Source organism: Chelonoidis abingdonii, chromosome 4, assembly GCF_003597395.2.
Source record: "Chelonoidis abingdonii isolate Lonesome George chromosome 4, CheloAbing_2.0, whole genome shotgun sequence".
Classification (NCBI taxonomy): domain Eukaryota; kingdom Metazoa; phylum Chordata; order Testudines; family Testudinidae; genus Chelonoidis; species Chelonoidis abingdonii.
The window spans coordinates 15575547-15603106 of NC_133772.1; the positions used below are offsets into that span (position 1 = coordinate 15575547).

At 43.4% G+C, this 27560-nt stretch overlaps 2 protein-coding genes across 9 annotated transcripts in view; both read left to right on the forward strand.

Annotated features, from left to right (window-relative positions):
• RBBP5 (RB binding protein 5, histone lysine methyltransferase complex subunit) overlaps window positions 1-27560 on the forward strand; it is a 187613-nt gene that overhangs the window by 11844 nt on the left and 148209 nt on the right. For 3 of the 8 annotated variants that reach the window (XR_012655709.1, XR_012655710.1, XM_075064887.1), the window contains exon 13: window positions 47-124. Coding sequence is in view for 6 of the 8 variants with exons in the window: in XM_075064887.1 (XP_074920988.1) it covers window positions 47-124 (78 nt within the window). In the remaining 2 variants the exon portion in view is untranslated. Of the gene's footprint in view, window positions 1-46; window positions 242-4655; window positions 7543-27560 lie in introns of those variants that run through there. The other 5 variants (XM_032792484.2, XM_032792485.2, XM_032792486.2 and 2 more) reach the window with 5 other exon arrangements.
• On the forward strand, window positions 8581-10485 carry TMEM81 (transmembrane protein 81). Its single transcript, XM_075064888.1, has one exon. The coding sequence runs from the start codon at window positions 9549-9551 to the stop codon at window positions 10344-10346; it is 798 nt and encodes a 265-aa protein (XP_074920989.1). The 5' UTR covers window positions 8581-9548; the 3' UTR covers window positions 10347-10485.

Below are 27560 nucleotides of genomic sequence, written 5' to 3' on the forward strand. Positions count from 1 at the left end.
CTATAATGTGTGTGCGAGGATTTCAGGTGTATCTGTCTCTTTGCAGAAGTCCATCCGCTGCTGGGTGTGAAAGGAGATGGTAAATCCAAGAAGAAGCAAGCAGGCAGGCCTAAAGGATCAAAAGGTAAAGAGAAAGATTCTCCATTTAAACCGAAACTCTACAAAGGGGACAGAGGTGCTTTACCTCTGGAAGGAGCAGCGAAGGGTAAAGTGCAGGCGGAGCTGGGACAGCCTTTGGCAGGTAAGGACCCAGCGTGAGCGTCGTTGGCTTGCTTGGTGGCCTTGCTTTGTACAGACCCTGACTTGATATAGTCTTACCACTTTATGTTCCCAAATGGCATTTGCTCACTGAATGTTTAGCTGCTGTCAAGGATAGGCAAAATTTTTCTTTCTTAAAGTGTAAATAACTTTATATTGATCACAAAACTAAAACAATGTACAAAATGAAAACACACACCCTGTTGCATATACTGCAACTAAAGAACATACAGGATTTTCTAAGATAATATTAATTCAATGTTATGTCAACAGCAAAAATGGTGGTGGTTTGATTCTTTAACGTAGCGGGCGACCGCTCTTACATTCATAATAGGCTTCAGTTTGCCAGTCAGGGAAGTTGTTTCTTGAAATTTGTGTTAGGAAAGAGTGTAAGTGGTGGAGGATTTTGGGGTGTAAGGTATTGATTGCTTCATGCCATCATCAGTAGTGGTTGATATGCGAAAGAACCTAAAATTTGCATAAGCAAAATTGAGAGTGGGGGGGGAAACTGCTCCATAATAGCATTGCTGCTAGCAGTGGCTGCTTTCCCTTGGTTGCAGATGCTTAGCAGTGCAAAGATTATTGCTGCATCTTAGAAGCTTCTTGCTGACTTGATTTTCCTGTTCCTTGTTTTGGTATATTGTACATTTTAGGGATTATCTCTGTTTTTTAATTAAGTACGTAGCTTTCATGTAACACTGCTCACCATACAGGCCTTCCCATTCAGTGTACAGACAGAGATTCTGCAAGGAACTAACCATTTACCATGAAGGAATTCATAAATATTGAGTGGATTTCCACAAAAAAAAATTTTTTTGTTGAGGATAAAAGTATTTTCCAGTAACTTTTGCATATGAAATCTTTTATTTGTTCCACCTCTGGGCCTCTTCTGAATGAGTAGCAACCAAAACTCGTGTTTTCCTTACTGTATCAGAGTACTATGTCTGTGTTTAAATGGTTTCTGCCAAAATATATACCTGCAACTTTCCATTAGGTAAAAGCTTAATTTCCTATAAAGAAATGTTCACAGATGTACAGCACTCTGATCTGGCAGGGGAAGATGAGCTCTACTTCATCTTTTATTTCTTAAAGGATATTTTAAAGAGGACAATGTCAAGAGAAAATTAATTTTGCTCTCATGCCTGTGTTGGAATGTCATTGAATTCAGTGGGAGTTGTATTGCTATAAGTGAGAGCAGGATTTGCTGACTCTACATTTTTTTGGTCACTTTCTGGTTCTTGTGCACTAACATTAGGTTGTATTTGGCTTACCTAAATATGGGGGTTTTGCTATTTGACAATGCTCTTTTCAGCTGAAATTGACTAAAAACAAACGTCCGCGTTTCACACATGCTTTGGTAGCAGATTGGGAAGATGCTCTTCTATCTGCATATTTGGAAAGGCTCAGTTAGGTCCAGAAAAGCAAAATATGAATTGGAGTTTGCTGTGTTGTGCCCCATTTTCTAGGTGTGTTAAAGTAATTTAAGAGTGATGCGTGGAGACCCAAAGGCGTGATTGATTCATACACAAAATTTTGCATATCCTTGAGCTCAGCAGCTGCTGCTATGGATTTTAGGCTGTCCAGATTTGACTTTATTTTTTTTTTCTCCTTCCTCCCCACACTGCTGGTCCTATGTTACCCACCTTGCTCATTGTCCTTCCTGCTCTGCTCCTGTTATGTTGCTTGTATTGGTATCAATAAGTGCTTGTTCTTTGCAGATGAGGGACTATGATATCAGAAATTTGTCTACCTTCCAGGGTGAAATCTGTCCATTGGATGTGCAGGTTGACTGGTTTTTATTGTTGCTACTTAATCTCCTGATGTACTGCACCCTCCAAAATGCTTGAAATTAAACTGAAGTTGTTAGCCATAAGCAAACGTGACACTATGCAAAAATTACTCCTGATGGTGTTGAATGGCTTCAAATATTGTCCTCATTTTGGCACTTTAACGTCTCTAAAATTATCCTTGATTGCCCAAGTAATTAAGCACTATATACTTTCTTTTAAAGCAAAAATATAGTGTTAAAGAGTATCTGGTTTCTGAGGATTCTTAATTATCCAGGCAGGCATCCATTGCACATCCTGACTGCACCATCGTGTCGTGCTGGAGGGACAGAACAGTTTTAAAACCAAACAAATAAAAGAATGGGTGCAAAATACTGTACATTTTTTTTTCTTTTACCACACTGCTAATTAACATAATTGTGTTCAGGTGGATATAAATGGAAAAGCATCATACACGGTTCACCGTTCACCGCTATTTGCAAACAAAAGAAAAAAGGAAAAAAAACACGAAGTTGTTCAGTGCTCTTGATAAGTGTACAAGGTGTCTGACCTTTTGAGCTTATGTGGCAATGTAGTCTACCTGTTCCTAGGCAAATGACATCATCATCATCAGGTCTTTTCCATACTATGTTTGTCCAGTCACATAGGTGTAGCTTTACGAATATGTTTGTTTGACTTGCCTGAGACATTTTTTGTAGGCAGATCACCCCCTACATTTCCTTTGCAGCTTGCCATCAGTATTACTTCCATCTCTTCTATAACTCCCTTTAAAAGAAATTTCCTTGTATGTGTTTTGAATGCAGTAAAAGTTAAAATAGACTCCTTCTTCCTTGTTCTTGCACATCATTATAAACTCCTGGATATCAAAGTTAGACGGAACCATGACGGTATAGTCTGACAGCCTGTAGCACCCCGGCTGTAGAATTTCATCCATTATTATTGTTGATGTTGAGATATGTGCATCTGTATGGCTTGTGTGAAATGGTGGCTACAGGGCCAGTGGAGGCTACACGCTTCTTCAGAGAGCCTGAAAAATGGGGGCTCCTCTTTCCTAAGGAGTAGTGGATTTAAAGAAAAAAAAAATCTTTAGCCTTTCACCCACTAGCTTTAGCAGTCTTAGTGGTTATTAATGGGCAGTGGAGCCTTTTATTTGTTGTTTTTAATTTGTGCTATCAGTAAGGATTTTATGTTTTTCATTTAGTGCTAATTCAGACATTCTTGAGCTTGCTTGGGCATTAAGCAGTTAATTAGTGTTATTTTTACACAGTATTTATTTTCTATTAAGATCCATTAGTGCAGTGTTTCTCAACAATTGTTACATGAACTGGTGCTAGTCCCTGAGATCTCTGTGACGCAGTTTAGGAAGGCAGCAAGCTGGTCCCTGAGATCAAAAAGGTTGAGAGAGAGACTGCATTAGTGCACACCCCTGTGGAGTCATATGGACTTAATGGGACTCCTCATAAATCCATGTTAGTGTATCTTAGTGTAGGATTGAGGTCAATATGAGGAGAACATACTGGTGAATCAAGTTGATGGAGTAGTCAGAGATGCCCTGCCTGGAGGAGCATGCACTCTTTCAACTCCTAGGGCCCTGTTATCTCAAACAGAAATGTTCAGGCCTACCTTCTCTCCTTTCCCTTGTCCACCCTGTATTCATGCATGCTCCATTAAGCAACTAATATTTTCTTAAAGGCATTAGTGTACACCACTCACATCTGACAAAGTGGTATTCACCCACGAAAGCTTATGCTTCAATACATCTGTTAGTCTATAAGGTGCCACAGGACACTGTTGCTTTTTATATATTCAGACTAACATGGCTACACCTCTGATACTTGTCACTTCAAACTCAGTCGGCTTCCTCTCTGCTTTAGGAGTCTTGCCTGCTTATGGTCTGACCCACCATGCAGAAGCAGACACTTCACTAGCAAAGACTGGTTTTTATTGTACCTCCTGCTTAAAGTCACTAATTTCTTGCAGGGCTGTTTTGTGAATTAGTCAGTCAATTGCTAAAACAGCCGTGCAACATGCATACTTCCTCCGGAAGCTGTTTGAATGCATCATGGCAGTGCAGCAATCTCTGCAAGTCAGGTTCCTGGGTTGCTGAGCCCAGTACAGATGAAGCACTGCCATTGTGCTGCTCAGTCTGACAATAAATGCATTTTCTTCAATTGAAAATGAGTCACAGTATAAACAAGCTCAATTGCTTGGGCCATTTTATAATTTAAACCTGAAACTGTGCAAAGAAAACTGTTTGAATCCAAAACCAAGTGGAACTTGTGTTTTGAGTTTGGTTGTGTTTTGATCTTGAGTTTGGGGATTAAAGTTCAAAACATAAGCCAGGTAAGTTTGCTTAAATTCCTGCAAGTTGAGATCAGAGTCCTCTAGTCCGTATCTGGTATTTCTGTATGTGTTTAGGGTTCTGTGCACGGACGACTTAAGTAGTATAAACACCAAACCAGGGTCTGTCATGCTTCTGAAAAGTGTTGCGCTGTATTGAAAATATCTGCTTTAGCCTGCTCTTCTGGCAATGTTAGCATATTTGTTGGCCTCCACTTGTTTGGATTCCCTGATGATGAAATATTTTTCACCTGTCTTTGATCTCTTTAGCAGGTGGTGCAATCTCAGAACTGTTATGAAGACTTTCTGCTTTCTCTTCCTCTGTTCTTTCCTATGTTGGCACCATAATGTGGAATATGGACAAGGTGCTCAGTCAGATAATGGACTGACTTTAACTTAATGCGGCAAACTGATTGCTCGTGGATGCAGGGAGTGACTTTTATAAGAAGTGAATTATGGAAGAGAAAATGGCCTTCATTCCCTCTCCTCAACCCTCTCTCCCACAAACAGTGTAAGATAATGGCTCTCAGGACAGGAGATTTGCAAAGAAACTGAGTGGACGGTCTCCTTACAGCATTTGCTAAAGTGAAGCACCATGCTTTCTTCAAGCTAAGAAATCATTTTCTGTTTATTTCTTTCAAAGATTTTTAGTTCTGAAACTGAAGCATGCCAAGATTTTTATTCCCCGGACCATGTATCCTCTGTGTATTTCTAAGAACTTCTGTTTCATTAACTCTCATTTCAGTGGATTGTTGTGTTTCTTTCTTCTCCGCCATCTCTACAGTACTTTACAGTGAATTAAAAGAAAATCTGTTAATATCTTCATACATACACCCCTTTTGTACCACGACTGCTGGTTGCGTGCAAGGTCCAATGCCAGATGATCAGGCAAGGATTTCGGATTAGAAGCTGAGATAGTCTCTGAAGTCTACAAAGAATGGGCACTTTCTGTAGTGGTTTGTGGAGGTGAAAGATGCCAGCTTCATGACCCTGTTTGTTGGTGGAATTGGGGAGGGGGATGATAGAATAAATCTGGCTAAAAGACCCAAGAATTTGACTTCGTTGCCTTTAGGCTGAAGTATAAAAGGGTGCATTTTGCTACTTTATCTCTTTGCCTGCAGTGTTGGTTCTTTTTATATTGTCATATCAGGTGCCATAGTGTAGGCAGCTGGCTCACTCTTTTGCTGACCTGTTCTTGCAAGTGGAGAAGAAAGAGAACCCAACCTTTATCTCAGAAGAAACTGTAGTATAAATACTCAAGCTTTTTTTCAGTTAAATATCGAAGACCTTGAATAAGAGCCAAGAAAAGCCAATCATGAAACAGTAACACAGGTTTAAGAGCCAAGGATCCTTATATATTGTTTTAAAGTGGTCAGTTTTTTTTTCCCCTGGGGAAAAAAGGAGAGGGGAAAGATGGAGGTTTGTGTGTTCTTTCAAAATCTGAACCTTTTTTCTTCTTCCCATGTACGCTTTAATTCTCTTGTCCCCCAGTAAGCTGTATAATGCTGCCACTGTACTTCTGTGCAAGGAGAACTAGATGAGAACATCTCTAAAATCACTCAGCATGGTTCCTTAACAACTGCCCCAGCTGATGATTAAGTGACATTGATTAATATGTACACAAAATAGCTCAGTTATAGAACATGTACACTGAGCATTGTTGAGGTCAGGCTCAAGGCACCATTTGGAGTGTGCCACAGTGATGATCAGGAGAGAACTTCTTGCAAACTAGTAGAGATAGGAAATTAGGCAGCGGATGTCTTGCAAATTATACTCCTGGTTCTTCAGTGTGCTGAGTACCCTCAACTCTCATTGAACTCAGTGGAGTTGAAGGCTCCTAGTACTTTTCAGGAAGTGCTCCAGATTGTGTAAGAAAGGACCCTACATAAATAACATCACCATCGTAGCTTGAGTAGCAAAAATGGACCGTTGGACTATCTTTGACACACAGTCTTGCAAAAAAGGGCTTTGGGGCTAGTTTCTGTGTGCAGTCTGGGAGATCAGTTGTTACTTTAATTTGTACAGGGTTTGTGTAATATTTTTCATAAGTGCTTACTTGTTTAATACTTTTTAAACCTGAGACAGCATTATGGGATGTCATCTTTCATGGTGCTGTCACCTAGAATGACAAAAATTGGCAGGTATGTTAGAACGATGCTACCTTCTGAATCGCAACCCATAAGTTGTGTGGCTGCTCATTCTTTCCATTTCAGTTGTAGATACACACAGAAGTCATGGAAAAACTGATGTTTAACAGTACCATCTCCCCCAATAACCCCCTTATATTCTCAGGATTATGTGGGCTACACGCATCTGAATTTAAGGTGATCCTTATTTGGTCCCTGAGCTGAAGGAAGTCTGTTCTGCTTGGGACATCATAGAGATTCTCTTTCGCCATCCCTGCCTCCTTCCAGGTGACACTAGCATGTTGTTGGACTTTTTATGCAACAAATTAAAATAGAGCTTTCAGTCTTAGTGCCCCTCGTTGGTCAGGGTGTGTTACACTTGCTCTTCAGCTACATTAATTTATTTCCTTGGCTTAGTAAATTCAACCTGTTTTCACTGCTTCTTTGAATGTCTAAACATCCTTCATACAAAAGTATCCACTCATACCAGAAGCCCTAGAGGTGAGTCAGGCAGGTACCTGTTAGAGCTAATTTAAGCAAAGCAGCCAGCAGCAGCATTGGAAATAAACAATGGAGGGTGAAGGAACACTCTAAATAAGTAGTTCATAGGAACAAAACTACTGTCTTTCTTAACTTGCAGTCCAATGGCTTGCTTCATTTAATGAAACTATTTTTGATTCCACCCTCACATATACTCTAATAAGCTTTCTTTGCCCTTTGAACTCTCTGGACAGCTCATTTCATACCTTAAACTCTTATGGTGTCTGAATCCATCACAAGCCCTAATGCTGTCCAGGTGATGGCTCTGAAGATTGTCTTAAGGCATATGAATTGTCATGGACTCCAGCCTTCAGTGTTGAATGCTTCTCCAATTGTACAGTGTATGTCCTTCGTTTATTTTCCTCTCTTTTTAATTCAGTATTTTGATATATCTGTAGTTTTTGTACAAAATGTGTCCGATAATGGCCAGTTATACAACAGAGCAGTGATGTTAGCTTCTGTGTTTGTAAATAAAGAGGTATGTTTTGTTTTATTAAACTTGTGTGTAAGTCTCTGTGTTCCTTTCATTCTGTTGTTGTTATTATTTGTGTATTGTGGTAATTGTGATAGTCCCTGGAGGTTCTAGCCATGGATCATGACCTCATTATGCTAGGTGCCGTAGAAACTTAGAAAACAACCATATCTGCTTCAAAGAGTTCACAATCTTGGGATTATTTATTTTGCAACAAGAATTTGCTTGAATAAACTTTTAACAAAAACAAATTCTTAGTCTAATAAAAATATTTCCATATTCTATTAAACAAACAAAAAAACAGGGCAAGCAGATGGTCTTAAGTACAAGTTTGCATTGTGTGCAACACAAAAAAAAGTTTCTGGACCGAGAACCTAAAAGTGAAACTGACCATAAGGAAAAGAGAAATTGACTTAATTGAATTTATGTTCCAGTACTCTGATGCTATGCTGAGCTTAGTATAAATATTGGGAGAATGCAGAAATGGAGAAAGTGAACAGCATAAATAGAGAACAGTAAACTAGATTTTAAAAATTCTTTCAGCTTTAATAATCTTAGGTCATGGTGGCAAGAGAGGTGCAGTTATTTGTTAGCGCAGTTCATTTTTAAGGAAAAAGTCAGTGTTCCTGCAATCTGATCATAGGTAATTCTGATCTTTAGTAATGTCCAATACTCAGTTTGCTGCTCAGGGATTACTTTTGTTTACTGGACTATTGTCACAAGACTGTAATACTCCATGAAAAATAAATACCATGTTTACTTCTCATGACACATACTTAGCACTTTATTAAACCTGTTTTCAAAGACTCTCACAACTCTTTGTGAACCACTACTTTGGAGCCATTCTCTTCTCTGCCTGCACCAACACCCGTGTATCGTAAGTGGCGGTGCCCATTTTGCTAATGTATCAATTGGCTCTCCAACGGTCACTCAGTGAGTCAATAACAGAGTCCAGAATAGATCCTGGGTGTCAAATTCACAGCTAATATAAGTGGTATCTGAAATCAGTGCAGCTGCAGCCACCTCTGCTAGTGGTAAATTTAACCTTGGGCTCCTGACTCCCAGCCTTATGCACGAACGCTGACACTGTCAGCTCAAATGGGGCAGCCTGGCTTTACTAACTTCACTGTTTTGAAGCTTTCTTCATCAAATAATCCATTTAAGATGCTTGCCTGGATGTGTGCAACGTTCTTCGTGCCATCATCCTGCCTCATGGAAGGCTGGCTTATGACATCATAATTGTTTCACAGTAGCAAGTGTTATGGAAACTTTAGAGACTTAATTGAGCCATGGAGGGAAGTGAAGAACCAGGTCACCTCCCTGCAGATACAAAATGTCTGCTGTCCTATTTGAAAGGAAAATAGCCAAGCATATAAATTGTTATATTAAAATATTTACCAGTTTGCCTTTTAACTCTTGGTGTTCTGATGGCAATGAGGTCAAAAGCTTATCTTTGTGATCTTGGAGATTTGGGGAATGCTTTAAATTTCAGGGTACAAATATGTAAGACAGTACTCCTCACGTACATGGTAAGTACTGTTTTCCTATTGTTGGCATTGTATTGGAGTTTCAAGATTTTTTTTATGGATTGTATTTTATAGTTTGGGATTGGAGAAATTCAACTGGAATAACTTTTTTGCTCCAGAAGTTTTTTTATAATAATTTTTTTTGGTTCTCCTTTCTGTTCCCTGAGAGTTTAAATTTAAAATATTTTGTATCAAAGGTGGTTTCCTGTTGTTGGAGTTGAGTAGTTTAAAATGAGCTATGAAACGTCTGTTGTAGAAATAGGAACCCACATAACGAATAATGACTAACCTATTAATAGGTTGCATTTTCTTTAGCAGCGTTTCACTTCAAGTCCTTGTTCTTGGAGGATTTCACGTATGTGGGGAATTAGTTCACAAAGATTCTGCTGCTGGAATTTCAGTATTACGTAGGATGAACACTTATGAAGAATGATTTGCACTTGTTGGACTACTAACTGCCAGTGGCTTAGAAGTGGCTTATAAAATTGACTATGCAGAGATGAAAACCTTGGAAAACAGCTTAATCTGTGGGACATTAGCTTTTGGTTTCTATCTGCCTTTGTTGGCAGCTTCCCTTGAGACAGTTACCATCCCAGAGCAGCTGAAGTCAGCAGTTGCTAAGGTTTTGGTCAGCACCACATCCTGCAGTGTCACCTGTGGCCTGGGCTTCAAGGTGGAGGAGATATGTCAGATTGATCCGCATGGGAAAAGGAGTCATTGTAACTTCCGCAGGTCAGACTGCCTGACCAACTGGATCTGTGGGTTACTCCATTTCACTGTCCCCATTGGCAAACCATTTAAGCTCAGCTGCCTGACCTCTGAGATGATTGGTGTTGGCAGCCAGGCCTTTATCTACACCTGGAGGCTTGCCAGAGGCATCATCACCACAGATGATCTGCTTTTCAAACCTTTCAAGACCCCAAGCTATGTCATCAAACTTTCCCCTGCCAAGGAATCTGATGCAGGGACTTACAGGTGTGATGTGCAGCTGATGAAGACATTCAAACTTGTCAAGAGGATCTACTTTGGGCTTAGAGTGATCCCTAATGATTTAGTGAACCTGAACTTTCAAAAATCCTTGACTCTGGAACAGAAACTAGCAGCAAATGAAAAGGAAGGAAACCAACAGAATGACACCAGTGTCATAGTACAATGGCATCAGCAGTCTTGGCAAAGAAGGGCCTTGTTGGTGTTCCTAATAGGAATTGGAAGTGGGGTAGCAGGTGGTGTGTTGGTGGGCACAATTCTCTACTTTTTGCTGGAGGCTCGAAGGAAAAATAGAGCCACAGAAGAGTGAACTGCTTTTTAATGTGGTCTCTTCCGACAGAGGGCTTATTGCAATGCTTATACTGTCTTAGTGGCAGTATTTCAAACTGATGTAGGTATGTGATTCTGATAAACTGAGATTTAACTATTAAAGCAAAAAAATAATCTCTCATGATGTGCTCGTTTTTAGTTTCATAAGTCTGTGGTAAGTCACCACAGGACTTAGGAGCCAGGAACACCTGAGTCTTAATGATAGCCTTGATGCAAACTTGGGCAAGTTACATAGAACCTACGTTTTCAAAAGGGTCCATTAATTTTGGCTGTCGAACCAAGCCACCTAAGAGTTGAACTTTAGGAGGGTACAGATGGTTGCAGATAAAGTAGACTGCTCGTTGCTCACCAGTTGCCATCCTGCTGCCTTGTTACTAGTTCAGAACAGTGTTTCCCTAACTAGTATTCATTCCACTACTGACTTTTGCAACTAGTTTGCTGGGTTCCCTCTCCCTACCTTAATTGTACTGCAGTAGTGCATATATGTCCTACCTGAGACTGGAGCTCCATTGTGCTAGATGCTGTGCAAATATGTAGGGAGACAATCGTAGGACTGGAAGGGACCTTGAGAGGTCTCCTAGTACATAGTCCAGTCCCCTACACTCAAAGCAAGACTAGGTATTATCTAGACCATCCCTGACAGCTGTTTGTCTAACCTGCTCTTAAAAATCTCCAGTGATGGAGATTCCACAACCTCCCTAGGCAATTTATTCCAGTGCTTAACTATTCTGACAGGAAATTTTTCCTAATGTCCAACCTAAACCGCCCTTGCTACAGGTTAAGTCCACTGCTTCTTGTCCTAGCCTCAGAGGTTAATGAGAACAATTTTTCTCCCTCCTCTTTGTAACAACCTTTTATGTAGTTGAAAACTGTTATGTCCCCCCATCAATCTTCTCTCTTCAGACTAAACAAATCCTATTTTTTCAATCTTCCCCTCTTAGGTCATGTCTTCTAGACCTTCAGTTCAGTCATTTTTGTGCATTGTCTACCTTATTGCACTGCCTCAATGATGAACTTCAGTGCTGGGTCTCCACTGCCTTCTCTATGGGTGTGTAGTGCTCTCTTCCCCACTGGACCTGGGACAGCTCTAAACTTCAGTCATGCAACAGTTTGGAGCCACTCAAGCTTCCTTTGCAGGCTGGAATGGGGAGGCTGCAAGCATTAGCTGGCGCAACCACAATATTCGTCTAAGTTGGCACAGGTACCGGGATCCAACCACTTTAGAGTATGGATAAGCCCTTCTTCAGCCATTCAGAAACCAGTTTATTCTTAAGGATTTTTTTTTAAAGGTTTCAGTGCTCTTATGAGTCTGCTGAAGTCACTTTCCCTTGTGTTGAGAGAATAAATCATGTAGCAATCAACAGTAGGGAACACTGCTCCACTAGCAGTGAGATCCACAGAGGTCTTTTCTCACTCTGGTCTCTGTCTCTGGTTTACTCTAACAATAGGGTTTACCGGCTCTTTCACTCTCTCTGCGAAACAAATTAGGAAAGCAGAAGAATCTACAGTACATCTAATTCAGGGAAAAACTATGACAAGCTTTGACATTTGAAATGTATTATGCAAATCCCCACAGTTACTTCTTTACAAAAATGTGATATTTTATGGCAGAGGGGGATGAATACAAAAGTAAACAAGTTCTCTGCAGAGCATCTTCTATAAAAGCCAGTATGAAATATATTGTTTAAATACACAGGGCCAGGTCTTCAGCTGGTCGGAATTGGCACAGTTCCATTGACTTCTGTACCTTAATTGCTAGTCACTGAGAGTGTGCATGCAGCAACCTCTTTTGAAAAGTCAATTCTTTGATTATACGGTTATAATAAATAACTGGCCGTTACTACTTTGTTTCGGTTTCTGGAGCAAATTCCTACTTACTCCACAGATGTATTTGCAACAATGCTGCTTCCGTTTCAAGGACTTCTCAGAAAAATAGGGCTAGAACCCAAGCTCTGGAAAGTAAAAACTGTATTACTATGCTTGGGAAATAAGTGTGAGGTTTCTTTAATGTACTTGCAGCATTTCCTCTCTTGTGCTGGCCCTGAAAACTGGCCTTGTGGGACTATGGTAGGTCAAGGATTTATCCATAGTCCTCCAGGATAGTGATGAAAGTAAGACCTGTGTATTGCTACCATTTGGATATATAAAATGAATGTAAATAGAGAAGAGGAAGAATTCAGGGTCACCACTGGGGGTGGATATGAGATGCAAATGAAGGCCAGGAAGACTTAGGCTGAGTACCAGGAAAACATTTTTTCTGTGATGTCCATATTGTGATTTAATCTTCCGGGAGAAGTCTCCAAATCCCCATCACTTAACTGAAAAATCAGTAGATAACATATGGTAGGGAGAAAAGTCCTGCACTGGCAGAAAGGAGAGGGAGACTAGATGCCTTTTCTGTATCTGTTTTCCAATAGTCCAGGGCTGTGCATGCACACCAGTGTTACTGAGAATACAGTGTAGTTTGTTGGCTTCCTGCAGGGGTTCAGAGGCATGTGGAGCTGGTCACAAACCTGTGATCCACATTTTGCTGAGCCCTGTCGGGTGTCCACTCTGGAAAAAGACATTGGAGCTCTACACTGTCGTGACTGACAACAAAGGGCTATACATTGTCCTGCCATCTAGAGATTTGGTCCCATGGGCGAGAAGTTCCTGGATGGTGATCCAGTTGTCCAAGACTCTCCTGCTTCTCTTCTTCATCAGCTTCTTCTGACTCAGCTCAATAATACTAAGATCTCTTCTGCCCTCAGACCCTGTTCTGTCATCTTCCTTCAGCTGCTCCATCCGGCTTTGCACCATGAACTCCTTTCTTTGTTTCTGATGCTTGGACAAGAGCAAGTGTTGCCTTCTCTCAGCCTTGTTCCAGTACTTCCCAGTCTTCAGCTCGCTCAAGGCATCGTCATCTGTTGTCATTCCACTGCGTTCCTCCATGATCCGTAGTGCCCTGTCCTTTAGCAGTTGACTCTTGTGCTGTTTATTCAACAGTTGTCTGCTCCTTTTGCAGGTCAGGCTCCACTTGTTCCCCTCATCTAGTTTGCCCTGGATGCCTTTGCTGCATTGATGCGAGAGCATTGATGGACTAGGCTGGTCACTTAAGCACTCTGCAGAGGTGTCTTTCTGCACTAGGTTCATATAGCTCACGTAATGGCGTGCATGATATGGAATCACAAGTGCTTTTGGCCCAGTAGCAATGTTCGCAGGTGTAAGAAAAACTGGTTCTGGTTCCATCTGCCCTTCTGTTGATTTATCCACATTTGGTTGTTCTCGCACTCCGTTCACTGCATTCTGAGGACAAAGTCCAGCTTTGTGGTTTGTCCCTTTTTCTTTGCTCATGGTGCCATCTCCAACCAGCGGAGGGCACTCTGCATGAGACTGGCCCAAACGATACTTAGCAAGCCATTGGTCTTGCAGTGTGGATTGCTCAGACCCTTCCTCCTGAGCTCCTGAAGCATGTGGCATTCCTTGGTCTGTATTAAGAGTCTTAAATAGCTGATATTGGTGGCATTTTCTTTCCAAGATTTCTTGAAATCTCCTGTACTCTTCTGGGCTTACACCATAGAAACTGGAATCACTTAACTCATCGTAGGTTAAGAACTCATCAGTAGCTAGCTCACTACTTGCAAGTGTCCCGCCAGCATGGTGATCTGCCTCCTCCCTCTTCTGAACATAGGGGTGTTCAGCATCCACATCGAGTCCTGAATTCTCATCTAGCTGGGCGCTTTCATCAGTACAGCCAACTCCACTGTCCCAGTCACGGGGGAGCAGAAATGTCTTCTCTCCTCCCTTTTCATCCTCCTCTTCTGTCTAAAAATGAACACACGCATCGTTTTTAGTTTTTCCTAATGCAGTTTTCGCACACAGCTATGCGTGAGTCCCTAAGCCAGCTATCAGGAAATGGAAACACAGCACTCCGTAAGCTATTGCCGATGAAGTGCAGTGCATTGCAGACTTCATGGGAGATGAAACATTTCCCATCTAATGCATTACATCAAAGGCAGATTATAATAACTGGGTGAATAGGGAAATACAGGATTAATGGAGTCTTGTAGCCAATTATATTTTGTCTCCTCACTCGTTTCCATGTTATCTTCCCTGCTTCTCACTGAGCAGAATATTGTTAAACTCTGGAGAGATGCTCTGAGGCATTTTTACTGAGACTTGCTTTGGATACACTTCTTTTCCCTTGAGGAAATACACTGCAGTGCACACACATTCAAATCCTAGTTCTCTACACAACTCTGCCAGTGCCTCTCAGTCCTAACCCACAACACCTTTCTATTTCAGGCACGGATCTCTGCGGAGCAGAGGTTGACCAAACCATAAACCACAGCATGCTGGACAAATGTGTGATCAAATTTCACCCCTGCCTGAACGCAGGGCTTAGTACAGTCCTCCAGAAGTTCAAGAGTCACCCGTCACCCTCTTCAGTCCCCAGATTTGCTGTTTAAATACATTTGGGCATGTGCTTACCAAGCTCAAGCAGATGCTGTAGTTATCTTTAGGAGTAGGATAACAGCTGCTGAAGCTCAGCTCCTTTTGACGAATGAGGGCCAGTTCCTGAAAGAGAGAGAGACAGAATGTTACATGTACAGAGAACGGGAAGTCTAGTTTAGCAGCCCTGACTCAGGATAAGTCTGTGGTGGGTGAATAAGATTGTCAGAGCCTGACTGCTCCAGCTCCCTTCCTCCTCAGCCTGGAGGAGGAGTCTGATTTGATTTCATTATTATTTAGTATTTATATTAGCATAGTGCTGAGGAGCCCTTGTCTAGTCACGCTCCAGGACCCTGTTGTGCCCTCAAGTCTCTTTATGTACAAAGGCAAATATGAAGAGGGACAAATGCTACCTCATAGTCCAACCCTCCTTCGTTTTCCACGTCATGAGGTGCAGTCGGCAGGTAACCAGCTTCATTGTCACCATTCCGATCTTGGGGCAGCAAGTAATTGTAGCAGGACCTGCGGGGAGTGGTGAATAAAATACAGTGATCCTCTAGGGGGATGAGTGTGGCCCAGGAATCGGAAAGCTTCCATTTTAAATGTCATACGCTGAGGCAGCAGTAGTGGCTTGCTCTTATGGTGTGATTGGCCAAAACTGAACAGGCAGGGCAAGAGCTAGATTGGGCTGTACTCAAGTTACAGGATGTCGCCCATTCGACCCCGCTTAGGTTGACAGGAACCAAAAATGAGTCATCAGTCTGCGTGGGAAGCTTGCATTGTTGATACCCATGTGACGCACACATCTCTCCGGCAGTAGCACTTTAGTAAAAGTGGGCTTTGTGTAAATCAGCACAGCATTTACTAAGCATAAAAGGATTCAGATGGGGAAATACTGGTCTTTCAGCTATTGGTAAAATAACCAGTGCTGGTCTGTCCTTTTTCTGGTGCTCACTGCTGGATCTTTAATCACAGGGTAGTGCATTTGTGGACCCAGCCAACCTTGCGGCACGGCTAATACAGTGAGATGGCCAAGCAAAGCACGAGCAGCCTTTCCAAAGCATTCACAAACTTCCTGAGGCACAGGGAGTCTAGAGTAAGATTCATATGTCTATTGCAAAGCTGTTCAGGGCAGATCCAGAGGTGACAGATGGATAATTATCCCATCTTTGCTTCATGGAAGACCCCCAAGCAAAACCGTGCACTTACCTGCCAAGGAGGAGATTAAAACCTGATGGGGTGAAATCCTCCCTGTGTGGGCACTGCTTATCCCGCCAGCTGGAGTCAGTCTGAGTTGCGGCATCGGATGTTTGGGGCGCTTTGCGGGAGGACTTCTCTCTCTGTACCTCCAGCGTGATTTGGTCGTCTGTGCTCTGGAGTATTTCTAGCGCCTCCTGCATGGTGGTATTGGAGATGTCTTTCCCGTTGACCTGGTGGAGGTTTATGAAATGAAATATTAAATTTCTACCTTAGCAAGTAATATTCTGTAAGTGAAACACTGACAAATTTGAAACGTAACAACCCGTCCTCGCTGCTACTGGCCGTTCCCCATCTCAAAGCAGTACAGGCTACTATTTCTGCTATGGTGTCACTATTCAGAATGCATCTGTTCAGGGGGTACAGAAATCTATCCCATTTTAAGAAGATCATCGAAGGTAAGGCTTTTAACAGCTGCTCTGTTCTACCATGGAAGTAGCAAATTAAGTGATCCCTATGTATCTGTAAAATGCTTTTGGAATCACTATGAAAATATCCTAACAATAAGAATAAGGGTTTGTCTGACCACAGTCTTGCACTGATTTAGTTAAATTGGTGAAGACCCTCTTTGGACACTGCTTTTCAAAACAGGCTTCTTTTGATTTCGCTTCAGTCTGTTCCTAATTGACTTAAAGAAAACTGCAATAGGCCTGTTTCAAACTGAGTTAAATGTGTCCGCAGAGCAGCAGCCTTTTGCAATGATTTAACATAACATCTCCAGTTAAACCAGCACAACTCTGCATATGCACAAGTCCTTAGATTCCTGTTTCTCACTTCCCCCAGAATTCTTATCATCCAATGCACCGTTCTGCTCTTGCCATGGTTTTTGATGTGCAGCATTTTCAACAGGGATCCGAGTGTCTTTAGCATTTAAAAAAAACTCCATAGGAGCTGCTTGTTTGTCTGCTTGCACTTGTACTCACAAGTGCAATCCAAAGCCCTGCTATGATGGTTGCCTCTGCCACTGATGCCTGTAACACACATCCCTGGACATACAAAGGTCTCTTGCCCACCCTTTTTCTCATATGCAATGAACAAGAAGGCAGATCTTTAATGGAAAGGAATGAGGGGGCTTTGTAACTCAGATTCCATCTGTAAAGGCTCCTGCCACAATGGGAGATGGTTGCTGCCAGCAATGCCATTGCATGAGCTTGGCTTTTCACGATACCCTGTGCATCAACAGAAGGCACAGTGAGTCCAACGCTGGTCATATTTGGGGCATGCTGTCTCCAAAGGGTGGGGGCAATCTCATGCTCATGTTGGAAGCTATCTCGTCTGGACAGGTCTCCCTCCCCTTTGTAACCTAAATACAGAGTTTAGATGCTATGGTGATGGTGACTTTAGAAATGCTGATGGAGATTACATTGAGGGAACAGATCAAACCGTTGTCTCATTCCCAGGTTGAGGAGGAGTCTAGGGTTCACCTTGAGCAGCCAGTATGTTAATTGCAACTTGCCTTGTCTCACTAGAGATCTAAAACATGCTAGTTAAAATATGTTGGCTTATATAGTCTCGCAGACTTGCTGGGAGAAAGATCCCAAAGTCTGTACTGAGGTGAAGGTGTAGTCTGATCTCCCTGAACAGATCCAAAGTAGGTGAAGTTCTGGAGGATGCTGGCACTGTCTAATCTTTATCCATCCCTGCATTTGTTAATCCTCTCTTCCTGTCATGCATGTGTATCATGCCTATTCATACAAGCAGGCCATCCCAGTTCTACATGGCTGCACTGCAGGAGAAAAAATGTGTTTTGCCTCTAACTTATAGTGCACTTAACAATGGGAAAGAGGATTTTTTTTTATCTAAATCCCTTTCCCCTGCTGATGCCATCTGTCTCTCTCTCACATGCACAGGCAGAGCTGGGTGAGCTGCTGCTGTCTAAATTCAACGCTTATGTGGATTCTTGGCAGGAGGCCCTTTGTAGCACAAATGTCAAGTCCTTGCCAATGGTCCTGATAATTAGGAAACAATTATCTTTGCCCATTCTAAAATCAGCCAGATTGCATGCAGGAAGGAAGTCAGATTTGCTAATGGCATTACTGTGTGCATAACAGAGTAATGGGGCAGAGGCAGCTGTTTAAATCACTGTTTGCTATTGAAGTTCATCTACATTGAATAACCAGATAGCTTTAACTTCTGGAATTTTTATGGTGGTGAAGAGGAAAATAAATCCCATATGCTCCTTATAGAGCAGAGATGTGGCTGGTTAAGGTCCCTGTTCTGTGAATGCTGAGCTTTCTGAGGTCACTGATGATCCTTCTCTGTTTGTCACTCCAGTACTTCACTAATTTCAACTAAGGTCATCAAAGGGAAGAAAATACTGTGGCCATCTAGGGTTTTATGGATCCCTCTGTCCCTGCACATCATAGCTGCTCAGAACTTCCAGGAGGCAGTGGGGATAGAATTGGTTCTTCTTCAAAAAAAACCATAAGCTTCTACCACTTGAACCTAAGGAGAACCTCTGTTCACCATTTACAGAATTTGACACAGATGAGCAGTTATGATTTCATCCAGTAGAGGGCAGTGGTATATGATGCAATATTCTATAGCTCTCAATTTTTGTATTCTAGGTGGTAAAGAGGGTGTTTTACACTATCTCTTAATTTTGGTTCTCCTGAACCACAAAAATATAGAGTAATTCTCTGCTAATCAGATGAAACTGATTGGGTGTTTTTATGTGCCTGGTACCTACCACAAGAGCTCTTGTTCTTTCACTTGTTCCTGCTTTGTGTGTTTTACCTTGCGCACTCCCCTCAACTGCTGGAATAAATGAAACAATCCAGCTTGAAGATGACTTTACTTGTGTGTTACATCTCTTCAGACATCTCAAAGCATGTTACAAAAGAATCGTGAATGCTGTGAGAGCCGCAACTGTACGGATGCGTCTAGGTACTCAATCAACAGCTCATGGACAACCTTGAGGATTGATTGTGCAAACCCTTAGCTCCCAGGGAGCCATGAGGGAAAGTGTGACATATGCTCTTGAGTGCCTGAAGTACTCATGAATACATAGACTGTCAATTGGCTAAAGTGCATATATGTCTACCTCTGCCCTTTAGGGGAAAGGACCATAACTGCCCAGTTGTGTGTCACAGGCCCTCTCCTGATACTGAAGATTCTCTTTTCACTAAGTAGTAGGGGCCTGGACTCTTGGAAAAGCAGGAGGATCAGTTTAGTCTCTGCTGCCCTCAGTGCCAAATGGCAAAGGTATATGGTGGAGAAATCAGTTGGGAGGCTTGCAGGGCCTGGTCTGGTATGTTAGAACTTATTTTAGAGAGCGGGAGAGAATATTGGCTGGTGAGGATGCTCAGGTAACTGGAATTAGACGAATCGGAACATCTTAACTAGCATAAGTACACTGGGGTAGCTATTACAATTGTAGCATTTGCCAGCACTTTCCCCTTATACTTAGAAAAGGAAATAACCATCTGAAATAACTTCATGATTTTTATGGCAACTTCTGTGGATTAATTAACTTCTGAATTTATTTATACTCTTCTAGTAATAACAGTTTATATGTCAGGAAGGCTTGTACATAAAGAACGATAGGTGCTAAGAAATATCATTCTGCTCCCCTTATCACATTTGCCTTAGATACTATTATCCATAGTAGATCTAGTATTATAGCATTTATTCTGAACAGTAATATTTATATGAACTGTGTTAAATATACCGAATTCAACAGATTATTCATCTTAGTTATTACAGCAGCAATTGTACAGTTGATATGCTATGAGTATGCAGCAAATTAAATACCAAAGATGTAAATAACACAAATCTATTATTACAAAGTGCCTATGCATTTCTTCCCCTTCAATTTTTAATTTTGCTCCTCTGATTTGATCATGGTCTCTGGAATCAAATAATCTGACACTAAAAACAACTCAGCTTCCACCTTTTACTTTGATTGCCCCGGGTCTGATTTTGCTCTCGTCAATTTCAGTGGGAGTTTTGCATGTGGCTTCAATGAGTGCAGGCTCAGGCTCCTACACAGACATTACTGCAGAGCTCAACTGCATCCACAGAAAGTTGCCATTCAGCTTCTACGTAGACACCAAAATAAATGGCCAGATTCTCAATCATTGGGTGCTGAGCTCTTTTGAAAACTTGGCCCCCTGTTGTGGGTGCTGGGCCCTTAAAAATCTGGCCCTGAGCTCTCTTGAAAACCTAGCTAAACGTGAATAAGGAGGCAAAAACTTAAAAACAAGAAACAAAAAAGCCCTGGAGGAAAAATTTCAAGACCCATGTGATGTTTTTAAAATGCCATTCACCACTGTTAATAATATAAGCACTGCCATGTGATGTGGACACTGATGTCCACAGAGATAATGAGATCAAGTGCTATTGTTTTAATAGGAGATTTTTGGGAAATTGCAACATCTGATCACTTATTTCAGCCTTGGTGATAGAAATGCACTTGGCTAAAATAAGAGGAAGGGTCCCTCTGTGTTGTTGGTGTGAAGCATCATCAGGGTAGAGAGCAGATGCAACCATCTGTTGCACCTCTTTACATAAGGATTTACTTATATGGAAGCAAAAGATAATTTCTCTGTACCTTAATTCGGTCCCCAGAGGAGAAGAGAAAGATCATGTTCGAGCTGCCACTTTTTCTTGGGGCGGCTGTTGTTGGCTTTGAAGATTCTGCAAGTCCTTGTTCAGTTCTTTCCCTCTGTCTCTGCCCCAAACTTCGGAGTTCACTCAAGTGAGCAATGGTCCCATTCTTTCTCTGCATCTGACATTTAAAAGGGCTTCACTTGTTTATGTTTCTGTGGGGCGAGGGGCCTTTCATTACTGCCCTTTGACCAATCCCAGGGCTAGTTTGTCTAAGCCTGTTGGCTTATTGTGAAGAGGGACCGTTTCTCCTTAATGCTTTTTCAGTATGGGGTTGGTTGGTTTGTTTATTTTGTTCTCTCTGCATCCTGCTGAGGCAGTGGGATGGGTTGTGTGATCCCTTTTCTTGCCCATTTGGAATTCACAAATTGGAGCAACAGTTTTGTAGGAAGTGATTAACTAAATCTCTTTTGAGAAGCTGAGCCTGGATATTAGCAATCTCTAGGGATCTAGAGGGAAGTGTCCAGTGTTGTGTCCACAGCAAACATTATAGAATCAAAACAATCAAACAATGCAGAAGTTGGAAACAAGAAATCCTCTAAGATGTCCTTGAAGACTTGAAGTGGTGAATTTTTTTTTCCAGGTGGGATACAAATAGAGTGACCAGATGTCCCGATTTTATAGGGACAATCCCGATTTTTGGGTCTTTTTATTATATAGGATCCTATTACCCCTACCCCCCATCCTGATTTTTCACATTTACTGTCTGGTCACCCTAGATACAAATCATGGCTCTTGATTTCATGACTGCAAAACAGCCTCCTCTTGACTCTTGGAGTGCACTGTTGATTGCTAGTTACCAAAGGCGTTTGCTTAAATCATCCTTTAAGCGTTGGAGTGGCAGCTTGTCACAGCTACATTTCACTAATTACCTTCATACTGGCATGATGTATCTGTTCAGATCAAGCAAATACTAACCCGAACCTTGAGCTGATCCTTTTGTAAGGATGACTAAAGTTTGGCTACCTTTTTTCTTCTTAGTATCAGAGGGGCAGCTGTGTTAGTCTGGATGTGTAAAAAGCAGCAAAGAATCCTGTGGCCAGGGCCGGCGCTTCCATTAGGAGACCCTAGGCGGTCGCCTAGGGCGCCAGGATTTGGAGGGCGGCATTTTGTACACTCCCTACGGGGTGCACAGGAGCTTCCGGTTCCACTCCCGTTGTGCCGCCGAAGGAGGACCTTCTGCCGACGTGCCATGGAAAACAGCGGCAGGCAATTGAGCAGCTCAATGACTGCCCGCTGTCGCCTGCAGCATTTCTGCGGAGGGTCCTCCTTCGGTGGCGCAATGGGAGCAGAACCGGAAGCTCCCACGCGCCCTGTGGGGAGCGCACAAAATGCCTCCACCCAAATTCTGCCTAGGGCGCCAGAAACTCTGGCGCTGCTCCTGCCTGTGGCGCCTTACAGACCAACAGATGTATTGGAGCATAAACTTTCCGAGGTTATTCACTCATGAAAGCTTATGCTCCAATAATACGTCTGTTAGTCTATAAGGTATGTGACAAAGTTCCTCCTCTACCTTGGTGGGTTCTGCACTTATTGACGGATTTGCTCCCTCAGAGATTCACCAAGTGGGTCAGGAAGTAGCACAGAGACCTTCCCCTCTGGTAGAAGCTGCAGTCCAGGTCAATTCCTCCTGTGTTTTGATCAGGAGTTGGGAGGTTTAGGGGGAACCCGGGCCCACTCTCTGCTCCGGGTTCCAGCCCAGCTCCCTGTTGACTGCAGCTGTCTAGAGTGCCTTCTGGAACAGCTACACTACAGCTACAATTCCCTGGGCTACTTCCCCATGGCGCCTCCCCACACCTTCTTTATCCTCACCACAGGACCTTTCTCCTGGTGTCTGATGATGCTTGTATTCTTCAGTCCTCCAGCAATATGCCTTCTCACTCTCAGCTCCTAGTGCCTTTTGCTCCCAGCTCCTCGCATGCATGCTACAAACTGAAGTGAGGTCCTTTTAAACTCAGGTGCCCTGATTAGCCAGCCTGTCCTAATTGATTCTAGCAGTTTCTTCTTAATTGGCTCCAGTTGTCTTAATTAGCCTGCCTGCCTTAGTTGATTCCAGCAAGTTCCTGCTTGTTCTGGAACGGCCCCTGTTACCTTACCCAGTCTGGGACTAATAGATTGCTCCCTTCTAACACTATCCTGCTGCCCTCTGGCCTGATCCTGTCACATATTCCCCCCTGCCCCCCTTTTTTCAATGCCACGGGGTTGGGCAAGTTGGGACGTCAGGCAGTGTACCCATGACAAGCCATCTGCATTGCCGTGGTGGCTTCCAGCCCGATGTTGTACGGTGAATTGAAAAGGTTGTAGGGACAGGAACCATCTGGTCACCCTTGTGTTCCTCTCTTTATTTCGCTGCATCCACTGGAGGGGTGCATGGTTGGTCACAAGGGTAAACCGTCATCCCAGAAGGTAATAACGTAGTGTTTCCATGGCCCATTTCACAGCTAGGCACTCTCTCTCAACCACTGCATATTTCTGCTCTCTCGGGAGGAGTTTTCTGCTGAGGTAGAGGATTGGCTGTTCTTCATCTCTGACCATCTGCGATAGGACAGCTCCCAATCCTACTTCAGATGCATCTGTTTGTAAAATGAATTCTTTGTTGAAGTCCAGGGCTATAAGCACGGGGTTACTGCAGAGGGCTGTCCGTAGATCCGTGAATGCTTTCTCTGCAGCATCAGTCTACTTCACCGTCTGGACCCTGGGCTTTTATCAGGTCTGTCAGGGGATTTGCTCTGGTAGCGAAATGGGGAATAAATCACTGGTAGTACCCCACCACACCCAGGAATGCCCAGACTTGCTTTATCCAATTCGGTCGGGGCCAATTTTGGGTAGCCAAGGAAAAGGGATCTACTTAATCTGGGACTAATGGATCTCTCCCTTCTAACACTCTCCTGCTGCCCTCTGGCCTGACCCCATCACAGGTGCCCCAGGACACTCTGTTGCTTTTTTCTTCTTAGTCACTGTAGATACTGGATCTGAATTGTGCTGGAGCTAGACGTGCTAATGTCACAACAAAGGCTGTACTCATGGTATTCCTGGCCTGACTCAGATTTCCAGGCTGTCCCAGATGAGTGTTTGTGGTGGTTCCTAGAAACAGCTGAACTTCTGGCGTTCATAATATTTTGCAAGTTTTTAGTGCCTTGGTCTGCTGATCTGAAATTAATATGCATTATGATGCCTAACAACACTGGGGTATTTATTGCATTGCCATTTTATGGATAAAGGAAATAACTTCCCAAGGTCAGTGGTTACACAGTGTATCTATGGCAGAAGCAGGCATAGATCTCAGGGTCATGGCTTATAGTCATGTATTTTAAATACTAGACAGTGCTCTTTGAACCAAACTTTGGGATCTTTTTGAGGTTTGTGCATGACTAATGAATAGAGAAGACCATAGTAGGAAAGAAGGTAGAATCTCCTAGGAATTAGAGCTAGAAATGGTTTTCTCCCTTGCCGAATACAGGTTGTTCCCGTTGTATTCTCTAGGGCTATGTTTAGAATATGCTATGCATTCAGAAGTTCCGCCAAAGACTACAGGATTTACCCGTTGCTCTGAGAGGATAAATCTGTTTGCTCGTGCTGAATTCTGCTTTCAATCAAAAACATCATGACTTTAGGCATTAATGGTTACAGTTACAGGGTTTGGCTACACTTGCAGCTGTACAGCGCTGGGAGTTAAAGCTGTCTTCGTACAGCTGTGTAGGGAAAGCTCTGCAGTGTGGCCACACTGACAGCTACCAGCGCTGCAGTGTGGCCACATTTGCAGCAGTGTTGGGAGTGGTGCATTATGGGCAGTTATCCCAGTGTTCAAGTGGCTGCAACATGCTTTTCAAAAGGGGGGTGAAGTGGAGTGTGACAGGGAGCGTGGGGGAGACAGAGAGAGTGGATTTTTGGAGCTGACACTGTGGATATGTCTACACTACGGGATTATTCCGATTTTACAGAAGCCAGTTTTTTAAAACAATGTATAAAGTCGTGTGCACACGGTCACGCTAAGCATAGTAATTCGGCGGTGTGCGTCCATGTACTGATGCTAATGTCAATTTCCTGAGCGTTGCACTGTGGGTAGCTATCCCGTAGCTATCCCATAGTTCCCGCAGTCTCCCCCACCCCTTGGAATTCTGGTTGAGATCCCAGTGCCTGATGGGGCAAAAAACATTGTCGAGGGTGGTTCTGGGTACAGCCTCACCCGTCCCTCTGTGAAAGCAGCAGACAACCGTTTCGTGCCTTTTTTCCTGGGTGAACTGTGCAAATGCCATAGCACAGCAAGCTTGGACCCTGCTCAGCTCAAGACCGCAATCATGGATGTTGTAAACACCTCACACATTCTCATGCAGTCTATGCTGAACCAGGACCTGCAAAGCCAGGCGAGGAGGAGGCGGCTACAGCAGAGCAGCGACGAGAGTGATGAGGGACATGGACACAGAATTCTCTCAAACCGCGGGCCCCTGCGCTTTGGAGATCCTGCTGGTAATGGGCAGGTTCTAGCCATTGAACGCTGATTTTGGGCCTAGGAAACAAGCACAGACTGGTGGGACCGCATAGTTTTGCAGGTGTGGGATGATTCGCAGTGGCTGCGAAACTTTCGCATGCGTAAGGGCACTTTCATGGAACTTTGTGACTTGCTTTCCCCTGCCCTGAAAATGCCATAATACCAAGATGAGAGCAGCCCTCACAGTTGAGAAGCGAGTGGCAATAGCCTCTGGAAGCTTGCAACGCCAGACAGCTACTAGTCAGTCGGGAATCAATTTGGAGTGGGAAAATCTACTGTGGGGCTGCTGTGATGCAAGTAGCCAAAGCAATCATTAAGCTGCTGCTACGAAAGGTTGTGACTCTGGGAAACGTGCAGGTCATAGTGGATGGCTTTGCTGCAATGGGATTCCCTAACTGTGGGGGGGTGATAGATGGAACCCATATCCCTATCTTGGCACTGGAGCACCAGGGCACCCAGTACGTAAACCTCAAGGGGTACTTTTCAATGGTGCTGCAAGCACTGGTGGATCACAAGGGACGTTTCACCAACATCCACGTGGGATGGCCAGGAAGGGTTCATGACGCTCGCGTCTTCAGGAACACTACTCTGTTTAAACAGCTGCAGCAAGGGAATTACTTCCCAGACCAGAAAATAACAGTTGGGGATGTTGAAATGCCTGTAGTTATCCTGGGGACCCAGCCTACCCCTTGATGCCATGGCTCATGAAGCCATACACAGGCAGCCTGGACAGTAGTCAGGAGCTGTTCAACTACAGGCTGAGCAAGTGCAGAATGGTGGTAGAATGTGCATTTGGCCGTTTAAAGGGTCGCTGGCGCACATTACTGACTCGCTCAGACCTCAGCCAAACCAATGTCCCCATTGTTATTCTTGCTGTCTGCTCCATAATCTCTGTGAGAGTAAGGGGGAGACTTTTATGGCGGGGTGGAAGGCTGAGGCAAATCACCTTGCCGCTGATTATGCGCAGCCAGACACAAGGGTGATTAGAAGAGCACACCAGGAAGCGGCGTCCATCAGAGAAGCTTTGAAAACCAGTTTCATCGTGGGCCAGGGTACGGTCTGACTGCTGTGTTTGTTTCCCCTTGATGAACATCCCCCCTTGACTGACTCATTCCCTATAAGCAACCCACCTTCCCGCTTCGATTCTAGTTTGCTTTCTAAGGAAATAAAGTCACTATCATTTAAAAATCATGTATTCTTCATTAATTCATTACAAAAAGAGGGAAAGAACTGACAAGGTAGCCTGGGTGTGGTTTGGGAGGAGGGTAGGAGGGAAGGAAAAGGCCACTAAAAAAATTTCAAAGTAATGAAAGACTTTTGGTTGGGCTGTCCACGGGGGTGGAGTGGGTGGGTGAACGAAGCCTTCCCCCACGAGTTCTTACATGTCTGGGTGAGGAGGATATGAAACATCGTGAGGGTGGTTACACAGCAGCTGCAGCAGCACTCTGATCCTGCTGCTGTTCCTGAAGCTCCACCAGACGTCGGAGGATATCAGTTTGATTACGCAGCAGCCCCAGCGTTGCATCCCACCACCGCTGATCTTCCTGCGTACACCTCTGATCTTCCTGCCGCCACCTCTCATCTCGAGCGTCCCTCCTGTCCTCACGTTCACTGGCATCTTTCCTGTAATTTGATACCACGTCCTCCCACTCATTCAGATGAACTTTTTCATTGCGGGTTACTTCCATGATTTCCGAGAACATTTCGTCTTGCGTCTTTTTTTTTTTCCACTGTCTTATCTGAGATAGCCTTTGGAATGGAGTAGGGAGGCTTGAAAAATTTGCAGCTGCATGAGGAAGGGAAAAAAGGGAGAGAAGTATTTTAAAAGATACATTTTATAGAACAATGGTTATACTCTTCCATGGCGAACAACACTATTCGCCTTACATAGCACATGTGATTTCACTACAAGGTCGCATTTTGCATCTTAATATTGAGTGCCTGCGGCTCTGGTGTTAGAGATCTCACAGATGCAGGTCCGGGCAGCAGAATTCAGCTTGCATGCGTCCATGGTAAGCCATTGTCTTTTGGCTTCTGCAGCCTTCATATACAGAGTGCCCTCCTTTCCCAAATACCAAGCAAAGCCCGTTCAGTGCTGCTTCTTTCCTGTTAACATCCAGCAACAGAAACTACCCCCCCATCCAATTCTCTAGGATGATCGCTTTACCCCTCCCCCCACCGCGTGGCTGGTATCGTGGAAGATCACTGCTAGCCAAACGCGAGAAAGCTCAGCGCCAATCCCCCCTCTCTCCCCGCTTGGCTACCTGCAAGGAAGGATTTCTTTTAAGCAACAGGCGAACAGCCCAGTAGGAATGGCCATCTCTGTCCTCTTAATTAAATTCCTGAATTTCAACTAGGTTACCATGAACAATATCACTCTCCTGAGGATAACACAGCGAGATAAAGAAC